Here is a 12,149-nt window from a genome sequence, read left to right on the forward strand (position 1 = left end):
CCATCTTCAATTAGTACAAAACACTGCTGCCAAACTCATCTTTGATAAACCTAAGTTTGACTACATAACTCCTCTGTTACAGGAGCTCCATTGCTTCCCTAAATCTTCTCACATCCAATTCAAAGTTCTCTGTCTAACCTTTCAAGGATTATGCCATCAAACTGCATCCTACCTCTGCAGAAACTTCTCAGTCAGAGCTGTTTAAAACTTCCCTCACCCAAAATATTGTTCTGCAACGAACCCGTAAGATGTGTTTTTACCTTTCTGGAATTCCCTGCCCTTAACCTTATGACTCGAGAGAGACTACCTGAAGTTTAGGAAACAGCTTTCCTAAGGTCGTTCTACACTATTTGACTTTTGATCTTGTGTTTTCATTCAGATATATATGTCTGTATTTTCCCTGTATGTACCGGATCAGTCCAGACTCCTGGGTTCATACATCCGTGCCAGCAGGTGGAGACAGAGAGTAAAACTGACGCTGCTTTATATATCCTGATGCCCCCTGCAGTTCCTCAGTGTTTCTCTGTCTCCCAGCAGTGCAGGACTGATGCTTGAACCCTGCAGTTGGTCCAGTATTTTTTTAAGGGGGGGGGGGGGGTTATTTCTTAATTCTAAGTTGAACCTGCCTCCCAGGGGCTCGGGGTTGCTTGGAGTAGCCCCTACCCAGTTTGGTTGAGGAGGGGGGCTGGGGGGGAGGGGTCGGTGACCCTTTTGTATGCCTGCGCCTCAAGAAACCATGAGGTGCACATCTGGTGGTCCGGATCCCTCCCTGTCACGAGTTGGTTCCAAAATTTGATTTTTTTAAGTACTTTGCTGAGCTGGACAGCTCTCTTCAGCGCTAGGAGGGAATCCTGTAGTGAGGCTGCTTTTAATGCAGTAAAGTTTCTGTAAAAAATAAAGCAGAGTTAGCAGCAGGAGCAGGTAGGACAGCTTGCATCGGCTCTCCCTCCCCCCAGCCCTCCTCCGACGGTTTAAGAGCTTTTTCTCGGGGTTTTGTGCGGCGGTGTCTTCATTTTTGTTTTCCTGCTACTCGGGCCGCTTGCGCCGTGATTGTGAGGGGGATGGCCTGTCGGGCATGTGGATCGACGCCGGCGTGGCTGAATCGCCACGGTCTCTGTGTGGCGTGCATTTTGGGGGGGAGGGTTCCTCTGAGCTCCCTAGGCCAGCGAAACGTAGGAGAGCTCTCCCTACCCCTTCCCCGATGGCTCCGGGCTCGGCAGCGGCCACGAGGCGTTCCAGCGTGGCAACCGCGGGAACAGCAGCCAACTTTGATCCCACGGTGGTCGGGTCCACGTTTTCACAGCTGGGAGAAGAGACCCCTCCAGTGCTTTTCCCGGTGCTCCTGGGTCCTATTGAGGGACAGGGGGCACCGGTGGGGTCCCAGGGGGCACCTCTTTTGCCTCGGATAGTGGGAGGGTCCAGCCCCTTTTTCCCTGGAGTTTGTGCTTTTGATGCACAAAGCTTTTTTAGCACAGTATGAAGGGACTGTACCTGGTGGAGGGGGTTCACAGCCCCCTCCTCTGATACTGGAGACTGGCATGTCCCAGACCAGGACCCCCCCCCCCCCCCCGGCTCACAGACCGGACTCACCCCTGCCTTGGTTCCCAGGCAGGGGACGGCGCAGGGAGGTGCGGTGCCCGCGAGGGGGGGGGGGTGCGTGTACCTATTGCGACCCCACAGGGGGATTCTGCCAGCCCAGGGACATCACTGCCTGGTTTTCAGGCAGCGGACCCGGATTCAGTGGATCAGGAGGATGATGATTTGGAAGGGCCGGCGGCAGAGGGGGATGACCCCAAGATTCTCAAGTTGTTCTGCAGGGATGAACTTACGCCACTCCTTCCTCAGGTTTTGGAGGAGTTGGGGCTCCAGACTCCGCCTGATGGCTCTTGCAAGGATGGGGCAGATCCAGTGTTGCGGAGCACAAGGCGTCCCTCGGCCGGGTTTCCGTACCATGAGTCCATTCAGACGGTGGTGGAGCAGGAGTGGAATTCTCAAGATGCGGGCCTGAGAGTCGGTAGGGCTATGGCTAAGCTTTATACTTTGCCAAAACAGACTTTGGTTATTTGCCCTGCCCAAGGTAGACGCCGCGGTCTCCACTGTTACAAAGAAGACAACTATTCTGGTTACGGGGGCCACGGCTCTGAAGGACGTTCAGGATCGTAAGCTTGAGATTCAACTCAAAAGGGTTTTTGAGGTCTTGGCCCTGAGTCTTCGCTCGGCTATTTGTTCCAGTCTCATGCAGAGGGCTTGCTTACACTGGGTGCAGCGTGCCATGGAGGAGCAAACCCTCACGGATATGCAACTGGCTCGGTCGGATCAGCTGGAATCGGCAATTGTGTTTGTAGCGGATGCTTTGTACGATGTCGTCCGGACATTGTCCAGTATTATGGGGTCGGCGGTATCGGCACACCGGCTACTCTGGCTCCATTACTGGTCTGCAGATGTTTTTTCTAAGGCTCAGTTGGTGTCCTTACCCTTTAAAGGTCATCTCCTTTTTGGAGAGGAATTGGATAAGATTGTGAAGCATTTGGCAGACGCTAAAGTGCCTCGCTTGCCTGAGGATAGGCCTAGGGGTCGGCGCAGTTTTCCCACACGGCAGTGTTTTCGGGATCTGTGCAGGTTTTGTCAGCTGCGCCCTGCGGGAGCGGCGGCACAGAGGTCTTTTTCTACCAGAGGTCAGTCCTGGAGTCAGCCCTAAGCCCATAGACCTTTCAGAACCTCCAACAATACCGTTGGCTCCGGCCCCAAACCTGACCAATGAAAGGCGGCTGGTCCACTCTGCCATTCCTTTTGTAGGAGGTTGGCTAGCATGGTTTTATGGGGAGCGGGCCAAGATCACACAGGATCAGTGGGTACTCAGCGTGATAAGAGACAGTTACGCCTTAGAATTTGCTCGGCCCGTCCACGACCTGTTCCTAATCTCCCCCTGTGGCTCGCTGCAGGAGACTGCGCAGGTTGCAGCAGTTGGGGGCCGTGGAGCCGGTACCTCAGGAGGAACTCCGAACAGGGCAGTATTCGATGTACTTTATAGTCCCGAAGAAGGAAGGTAACTTTCGCCCCATTCTTCACTTGAAACAGGTGAATGTGGCGTTACGGGTTCCCCATTTTCGAATGGAGACACTCCACTCGGTAATAGCAACAATGCACTCTCAGGAGTGTCTGGCGTCCCTAGATCTGACGGAAGCCTATCTTCACATCCTGATTTCCCGGGACCATCAACGCTACCTGAGTTTTATCGTATTGGGGCAGCACTTCCATTTGGGTTAGTCACGGTGCCTTGGGTATTTACCAAGATCATGGTAGTCGTGGCAGTGACATTGCGTCGACAGGGGATACTGGTGCATCCGTACCTGGACGATTGGCTCATTCGGGCAAAGTCGGAAGCCAGTTGTCAGGCAGCGGTGCAGACAGTACTTCGGATCTTGCGTTCGTTAGGTTGGGTGGTGAATTTGGCAAAGAGCGACCTAATACAATCACAGACTCTGGAGTATCTGGGAGCGTTTTTCAACACCACCCAAGGCAGCGTCTTTCTGACGACCGAGAGGGTCCACAAGCTACAGTCGCAGATTCGATTATTAGCACTGTTGAGAGTGCCCAGGGCCTGGGATGTTTTACAAGTCCTAGGGACCATGACGTCCACCTTGAAGCTGGTGCCGTGGCCTTTTGCGCATATGCACCCCCTTCAGAGAGCTCTTCTGGCCCAGTGGAGCCCAGTGTCAGTGAGGTATCACCAAACCATTTCCCTTCCTCCGGAGACCACAGACAGTCTTTCATGGTGGTTACACACTCCCAACCTCCTGCGCAGAGTATCCTTGGAGGTTACAGACTGGGTGATCCTGACCATGGATGCAAGTCTCTCAGGTTGGGGAGCAGTTTGTCAGAGTCAAGCAGCTCAGGGCTCCTGGTCAAGCGTAGAGGCATCTTGGTCTATCAATTGGTTGGAAGCCAGGGCAGTGCGTTTGGCTTTGCTTGCCTTTCAGCCTTTACTCCAAGGGAGATCAGTGCGAGTGCTCTCAGACAATGCGATAATGGTCGCCTACATAAACAGGCAAGGGGGCTCCCAGAGCCATGAGGTGTCACTGGAAAATCAGGACTTGATCCGGTGGGCAGAGCAACATCTGCAAATCTCGGCATCTCGTATTGCTGGGGTAGAGAATGTGCAAGCCGATTATCTCAGTTGCACGCTTCTGGATCTGGCAGAATGGGAGTTGTCAGATGCAGCGATGCACCTCATTCGAGAGAAATGGGGCTGTCCGCGAGTCGACCTGATGGTGACATGTCTCAATGCAAAGGCTCCACGGTTTTTCAGCAGACGCAGAGACTACGGTGCCAAGGGCGTGGCTGCTCTGGTCCTTCCCTGGCCTCAGGGAGTTCTGCTGTATGTGTTCCCTCCTTGGCCTCTAGTGGGCAAGATCCTACGGGGCATCCAGGGGAGGTGATACTCGTGGCTCCAGAGTGGCCACGTTGTCCTTGGTTTGCCGATCTGTTGAATCTAGCGGTCGACGGCCCATTGCGACTCAGCCATCTCCCCGGTTTCCTACATCAGTGGAATATTTTCCTATCAGGCAGATCGCTTTTGTCTAGCGGCATGGCTTTTGAGAGGAGTCGTTAAGGTCAAAAGGATACCTGGAGTCCGTAATTACCACGCTTCTTCAATCTCGGCAGAAGTCCACCTCTGTGGCATACGTCCGGGTTTGGAAGGTTTTTGAATCCTGTTGTGTGGAGAAGGGGATTCAGGCCTTGTGCGCTTCCATATCTCCCGTGTTATCCTTTTTACAGGACAGCCTGGTCAAGGGCCTTGCCTTTAACTCTCTAAGAGTTCATGTAGCGGCATTGACCTCTTTGAAGGGGGAAAGTGGATGGTTATCGCTTGTCCTCTCATCCTGATATGGTCCGTTTTACTCAAGGGGTTAAGAATCTATGTCCGCCGGTGAGGAGGCTTTGTCCTCCTTGGAACCTCAATCTGGTTCTTCGAGGTTTGTGCGAGGCTCCCTTTGAGCCCATACGTAGGGCTATGCTAAGGGATGTGACTTTGAAGATGGTTTTCTTGGTAGCTATTTGTTCTGCAAGGCAAATCTCAGAGTTGCAGGCTTTCTCATGTTGTGATCCTTTTCTTAATATTTCGGATGGGGGTGTGTCCTTACGGATGGTTCCATCGTTTCTTCCAAAGGTGGTATCTTCTTTTCACGATAATCAGTCAGTTGAGCTCCCCAGCCTTTTTGGATTTGTCTGATTCAGAACCAAATGCTTGTGAGCTCCGTCTATTGGACGTCCGTCGTGCATTGCTCCGGTATCTTAAAGTTACGAATGGTTTTTGGAGATCCAACCATCTTTTCGTTTTGTGGAGTGGTCCAAAGAAGGGGCTTCAAGCTTCCAAGACCACCATTGCTGTGGCTTAAGGAAGCTATTGGGTTGGCTTACATTCTCAAAGGTAAGCCGGTACCGGAGGGCTTGAGAGCTCATTCCACTCGATCTCAGTTGGCCTCTTGGGCAGAGGCTCACTTGGTATCGCCACAAGAGATTTGTAGGGCGGCGACTTGGAAATCGCTGCATACTTTTGCAAGACATTATCGCTTGGATGTGGCAGATCGGGACTCTCTGTCCTTTGGCAAAAGCTTATTGCGTGTGGGGCTCTCCAGGTCCCACCCTGTTTAGGAAGCTTTGGTACATCCCAGGAGTCTGGACTGATTCAGTACGTACAGGGAAAAGAAAACTTGGTTCTTACCTGATAATTTTCGTTCCTGTAGTACCAAGGATCGGTCCAGAGTCCCGCCCAGGGGTAGGGGAGGATGGAGAGTCAGGCGCTTTACTGTTTGTACATTACAGATCTCAGAAGTTGCTAAGTTCTCAAAGTTTATATTTCAATGGGGTTTTTTATGATGGTTTGTTTAAGTTCAGCTTTGGTACAGATTAATACTGAGGAACTGCAGGGGGCATCAGGATATATAAAGCAGTGTCAGTTTTACTTTCTCTGTCTCCGCCTGCTGGCACGGATGTATGAACCCAGGAGTCTGCACTGATCATTGGTACTACGGAACGAAAATTATCAGGTAAGAACCAAATTTTCTTTTATGATTTTCATCTTTTTGATTGTTTTTTGTTTACAGTATTGTTTACTGTGTTTTACTGTGTTTTTATTTCATTTGCTTTATAATTTGAATTTTTTATTTAATTTACTGTATTTGTTTATTTTTATTGTACATTGCATTGAATTTTTTCTGTAAGAAACGTGATTCATAAAATTAAACTAAACTAAACTCAGCCCTCACATATGAGTACACACACTCATATACTGCGCACTCTTCCTCCTGGGTTGCTTCCTCTTGTCTCTCTCTTCTTATTATTCACAGATCGGCATGAGTGACCCAATGTTCTGTCCCACCCAAGGCGAAGCACAGAAACCCCTAAAATCTTCTCTTAAACAAGGCTCCAGCTCCTATCCAGAGGCTCCTAGAGGTGAAATCAATTTCTCACTATTGAATAATCAGATCTGAACAAAACTGGGTCAGTTTTGAGTAGACTATCCCATTGCAGGCTCCCAGGGGAAGAGGGGGCTCTACTGATGCCAGAGATCTCACTGCAGGCTCTCTGAGGCAGGAGGGACCGTACCTATCCCAGAGATCTTGCTGCAGGCTCTCTGAGGCAGGAGGGACCGTACCTATCCCAGGGATCTCACTGCAGGCTCTCCGAGGCAGGAGGGGACCGTACCTATCCCAGAGATCTCGCTGCAGGCTCTCCGAGGCAGGAGGGACCGTACCTATCCCAGAGATCTCGCTGCAGGCTCTCCGAGGCAGGAGGGACCGTACCTATCCCAGGGATCTCGCTGCAGGCTCTCTGAGGCAGGAGGGACCGTACCTATCCCAGAGATCTCGCTGCAGGCTCTCCGAGGCAGGAGGGACCGTACCTATCCCAGGGATCTCTCTGCAGGCTCTCCGAGGCAGGAGGGACCGTACCTATCCCAGAGATCTCGCTACATGTTCTCAGGGCAGAAGGTGTTGTACCTATCCCAGTGATCTCACTGTAGGCTTTTAGGGGTAGAAGAGGCTGTACCTACCCCAGAAATCTCTCTGAAGACTCTCGGGGCAGGAGGGGCAGTAAACTGTTATACATTCATGATATATGTAAAAATATTTTCATCCATACTTTATTTTTGTATTCATGAGGCTCATGTATTTCCTTGGTTTGTTTTTTATGGCACGGAGAAGCAGTGGACCACTCGGGAATAGCTCTGAAGGACCTTTTCTGTGCTCGTCCTGTGACTGATGCCTCAGAGGTAAGCAAAGCAGTGGTAACTTCCAACACCCATCCCTAAGAGAAAACTGTCTTCATCCCTAACTGTGCTTATCCCAGGTTTTACCCCTCACTCCCCCACAGCTAAGGATCCTCTGTGCTTATCCCAGGCTTTACCCCTCACTCCCTCACAGCTAAGGATCCTCTGTGCTTATCCCAGGCTTTACCCCTCACTCCCTCACAGCTAAGGATCTTCTGTGCTTATCCCAGGCTTTACCCCTCACTCCCTCACAGCTAAGGATCCTCTGTGCTTATCCCAGGCTTTTCCTCTCACTCCCCCACAGCTAAGGATCCTCTGTGCTTATCCCAGGCTTTTCCTCTCACTCCCCCACAGCTAAGGATCCTCTGTGCTTATCCCCAGCTTTACCCCTCACAGCTAAGGATCATTCTGTGCTTATCCCAGGCTTTACCTCTCACTTCCTCACAGCTAAGGATCCTCTGTGCTTATCCCAGGCTTTACCCCTCACTCCCCCACAGCTAAGGATCCTCTGTGCTTATCCCAGGCTTTACCCCTCACTCCCCCACAGCTAAGGATCCTCTGTGCTTATCCCAGGCTTTATCCCTCACTCCCTCACAGCTAAGGATCCTCTGTGCTTATCCCAGGCTTTTCCTCTCACTCCCCCACAGCTAAGGATCCTCTGTGCTTATCCCAGGCTTTTCCTCTCACTCCCCCACAGCTAAGGATCCTCTGTGATTATCCCAGGCTTTTCCTCTCACTCCCCCACAGCTAAGGATCCTCTGTGCTTATCCCAGGCTTTTCCTCTCACTCCCTCACAGCTAAGGATCCTCTGTGCTTATCCCAGGCTTTACCCCTCACTCCCTCACAGCTAAGGATCCTCTGTGCTTATCCCAGGCTTTACCTCTCACTCCCTCACAGCTAAGGATCCTCTGTGCTTATCCCACGCTTTACCCCTCACTCTTACTGATTGCGCAGAGGTAAAACATCTACAGCGTGAGCTTCATCCCTCTGTTCCTCATTAACCCCGTCTCACTGCCCTTCTGGGAGGAAACAGAAAATAATAATCAAATATTGCTAAACAGCTGAGGAAATGAGAAATATGTGAGCCAAGGAAAGAGAGAGACCCCTGGGGCAGGGGGGAGCAGTCCTGGGATGTGGCCCTGCTCACCTCTTCACTTCCATCAACAGCAGTTTCTACATCTCGAGCAATGGAGGGGGTCCTCCCTCTCTTCTTCCCTGTAGGAAGGGACGCGCTCTGCCTGGTAAACCCGACACGAGGTGACAGACAGGTTCATGGACTCGGGGGGGAAACGGGGCCAGGCTCTACGTCTGTACTGAGAGAGGACAAACAGAAGAAGACCCCTGCTATACTTACATCTTAATAGATTTTGTTGTCTGTCTTTTTTTTATTACCTAAAATGTAAAAAGATGTCTGAAAAATCTGAAGAGCCGGAAAAGCGCAAATCCAAACGTGTCCACATTTCCATCCTGGTAAGTGACTTACATGTGCTCCCCATGCACCTAGGAGTGGGTCTGTACATACGGGGGGGGGGGGGGGGGAAGGGGAATTGGAGTCAGTGCTGGGCCCCAATTTTTATGCAGACATTAGGGGAAAGTAACTGCTTCTGTGGCCAAATCCAAAAGTAAAGCACGTTAAGCAGCACTGTCTGAATTATCAAGAAGGCTCCTCACCCAGTAAAAATGTTGCTAGCAGTCATTTTTTATGGGTTTGACAGTTGCTTGGTTTTGATTGTAAATATTACTCCTCTTATCATAAGGCTTGGGGTAACCTGCACAGAGCAGCAGTTACTACCCTTAACAGAACACATGGGGGTAACCTGCACGGAGCGGCAGTTACTACCCTTATCAGAAACATGGGGGTAACCCTGCACGGAGCGGCAGTTACTACCCTTAACAGAAACATGGGGGTAACTTGCACGGAGCGGCAGTTACTATCCTTAACAGAAACATGGGGGTAACCTGCACGGTGTGGCAGTTTCTACCCTTATCAGAAACATGAGGGTATCTTTTACAGAGCGGCAGTTATTACCATAAGAAACTTGCTGGGCAGACTGGATGGACCATTTGGTCTTTTTCTGCCGTTATTATTATGTTATCATGTATGTGTTCCCCAAGTACATAGGAGTGTGTGTGTGTTCCCCATGTTCATAAGACTGTTTTTGTGTTCCCTCATGCACATAGATGTGTGTCTGTGTGTATGTATTCTCATTCATGAAGGAGATAGGAATGTGTGTATGTGCTGCTCATGTGCATAACTATATAAAACATAAGAAGTTGCTATACTGGGTCAGACTGAAGGACCTTCAAGCCCAGCATCCTGTTTCTAACAGTTGCTAATCCAGGATTCAAGTTCCTGGCAAATACCCAAACAGTAAATAGATCCCATGCTATTAAAGCCGGTAATAAGTAGTGGTTATTCTCTAAGTCAACTTGGTGCCCGATATTCAAAGCGTTTTCAGCACTGTTTAGCCAGATAAGTGGGACTTATGTGGCTAAGTAGTTGTCACTGAATATGCACCTACGATCAGCAGCCACCACTTAACCATATAAGTCTCTTATACAGCTGAAAGTTACATGCACAAAAAGTAGGGATGTACTGGGCAGCTAACTACCGCTATTCAGAGTTAGCCACATAAGTATATGTGTAAGTTTAGTTGCACAATAGAGCAGGTCTAAACCTAGCAGGTAGATATGTAGATATATATATATATATATATATATATGTGTGTGTGTGTGTGTGTGTGTGTATATTCAGTGGCTTTGCAGTGCTGCTGAACATTCATTGCATCTTAGCTGTATTTAAAAACTTTTAGTCTGATTATTTTTATCTCTGTTGGGAGGAAGTTCCATAAAATGGATCCAGTGGTCAAGAAAGCACATTTCCTTGTTTCATCAAGATGGATGAGTCTTGGGGAGGGAACATCCTGTAAAGTAGATAGAATACAGTAGATTAAAAGATGTAACTGATAATCAGATACAAATTCATTAGTTTTAAGGGAGCAGTTGCTTGCCCTTTTTTGAGGTAATACAGTACACATATTTTCTTTTTTTGTTTTACAGCTAGAGTTTTACAGAGAAGAGTACTGTTTTGAAAAATAAACATAACTCATGCTTTACCTCCAAGTTAACTTGCACATGTCAATGAGGCAATGCCAAACTAATTAACTCAGTTGAAAGGTAATTAAACCAGTTTTGCTCACTCTTAGCCATGGGTGGATCTCACTCCTACAAAAGTCCTGAATCTGTCTCAACACACCATGGGGAAAATCCAGCAAATCCCCAGCTGGTGGATGACAGGAAAGGTAGAACCCAGAGGTCTGCTGGCAGGAATAAGTTGAAGTTCCTAGCTTTTTTAGTTCTTTCAGGGAATAAGTTGGCAAGATGCCTGCTTCCAAGTTACAGAGCAGACTATGCTGCTGAGTACAAAACTCAGTGTTAAATTTGCGAGTTTATAGCTTTAGTGCACAGTAACAGTTAAAAATCTGGGAGAAAATCCACAGTCTTTAAATTCTGGGGAATAAAAACCACAGTCTGTATAATTCAATCCTTTTCTCTGTTCTGAACCTCATTGCATTGTCAGTTTCAAAGAATACAGTGTTGATCTTGATTGGATGCTACCTCTGTCTATAGACACAGGATTGGTGGAAGGCAAATATCAGCTAAGTCCAGATGCATATGAATATTCTCACTGCGGGTAAAGTTCATCAGTGGACATTTGTTGAATAATACCCATTCATAGCTGGTTTCATGGCTAGATACAGAATTTTCAACAAGGACGTGTTACAGTTCATATGTTCTTGGTGTCCCAGCACTTTGTGAGGTGCAGACAGATGTCTGATATTGAAGAACAATTGCAGCTTCTTGTCTTCTGTGTGCATTACAGTCCTATATGAAGTTACCAGATCATCTCATAGCTGAAGACTCCATATCTTGCTGTTGCTGCGCCTGTTCTTTTTGGATCAGTCTTTGTGCATGGCTGCAGGCTTCAGTTCAATTGTGAACATCCTTGTTTAGCGTCACTGGCATTTAACTTACAATCCAATAGCCCTTGATTTGAAAATCTGAGTGTCCGTGATAGTGTGTAAAGTATTAGTGTAGCTGTTAGCTATGCTGATGAAATGTTGTTCAGTAAATTGTGAATATTGACAACTTTGTATTGGATACGGTATGCAATGCAAAGCCAAGTGAGAATTTGCAATACAGGTGTAGTATGATCTCACATGGAGGTAGCAGTTAAAAGATGGGCTGCAGAATTTTGTATTATATGTAGAGGGCAAATAGCATAAGTGGGAACAATTAATAAAATAAGCCGTGAACCAAGAGAGATCAGTACCTGTAACATCTAGTGAAGCAAGACGTTAAAGGAAGACAGAGTGATCAATACTCATTAGGCATGAATCCAGCAAACATTGGGCCCAGTGCAGTGATGCGACTTTCGGGCCGATACAGAAAAACTCGCGGGAGAGCCGGCAAGCATCCAGTCTCCTGGGTGCGCGATTCAAAAAAGAAAAATATGTAAATGAGGGCCCGCAGTAAAAGGAGGCCCTAGGGTCACTACCGCGTCCCTAGTGCCTCCTTTTTGCAGACGCGGCGGCTGTCAGTGGGTTTGACAGCCGACGCTCAATTTTACTGGCGTCTGTTCTCGAACCCAGTGACAGCCACGGGTTCGGAAAACGGACACCGGCTAAATTGAGCGTCCATCTTCCAACCCGCGGGCAGATTTTTAATTTTTTTTTTTTTTTAATTTTTGGGGCCTCCGACTTTTTTTTTTTTTTTTTTTTTTAGAACTGGCCACAGCAATTATTAGGCTGCTTTTACATCAGGGAGTGAGTAGCATGCAATGGACTTTCTCATTCGGATCTACTGGGTTTTCCAAGTA

The 12,149-nt window shown here is 48.6% G+C and overlaps 1 protein-coding gene across 1 annotated transcript in view; it reads left to right on the forward strand.

Moving 5' to 3' along the window:
* Positions 1–12,149, forward strand: part of CLCN2 (chloride voltage-gated channel 2) — a 193,275-nt gene that overhangs the window by 161,684 nt on the left and 19,442 nt on the right. The window contains exons 18-20 of the mRNA XM_029616501.1: positions 6,351–6,456; positions 7,206–7,273; positions 8,678–8,740. Coding sequence (XP_029472361.1) covers positions 6,351–6,456; positions 7,206–7,273; positions 8,678–8,740 — 237 coding nt within the window. The remainder of the gene's footprint in view (positions 1–6,350; positions 6,457–7,205; positions 7,274–8,677; positions 8,741–12,149) is intronic.

Source organism: Rhinatrema bivittatum, chromosome 9, assembly GCF_901001135.1.
Source record: "Rhinatrema bivittatum chromosome 9, aRhiBiv1.1, whole genome shotgun sequence".
NCBI classification, from domain to species: Eukaryota; Metazoa; Chordata; class Amphibia; order Gymnophiona; family Rhinatrematidae; genus Rhinatrema; species Rhinatrema bivittatum.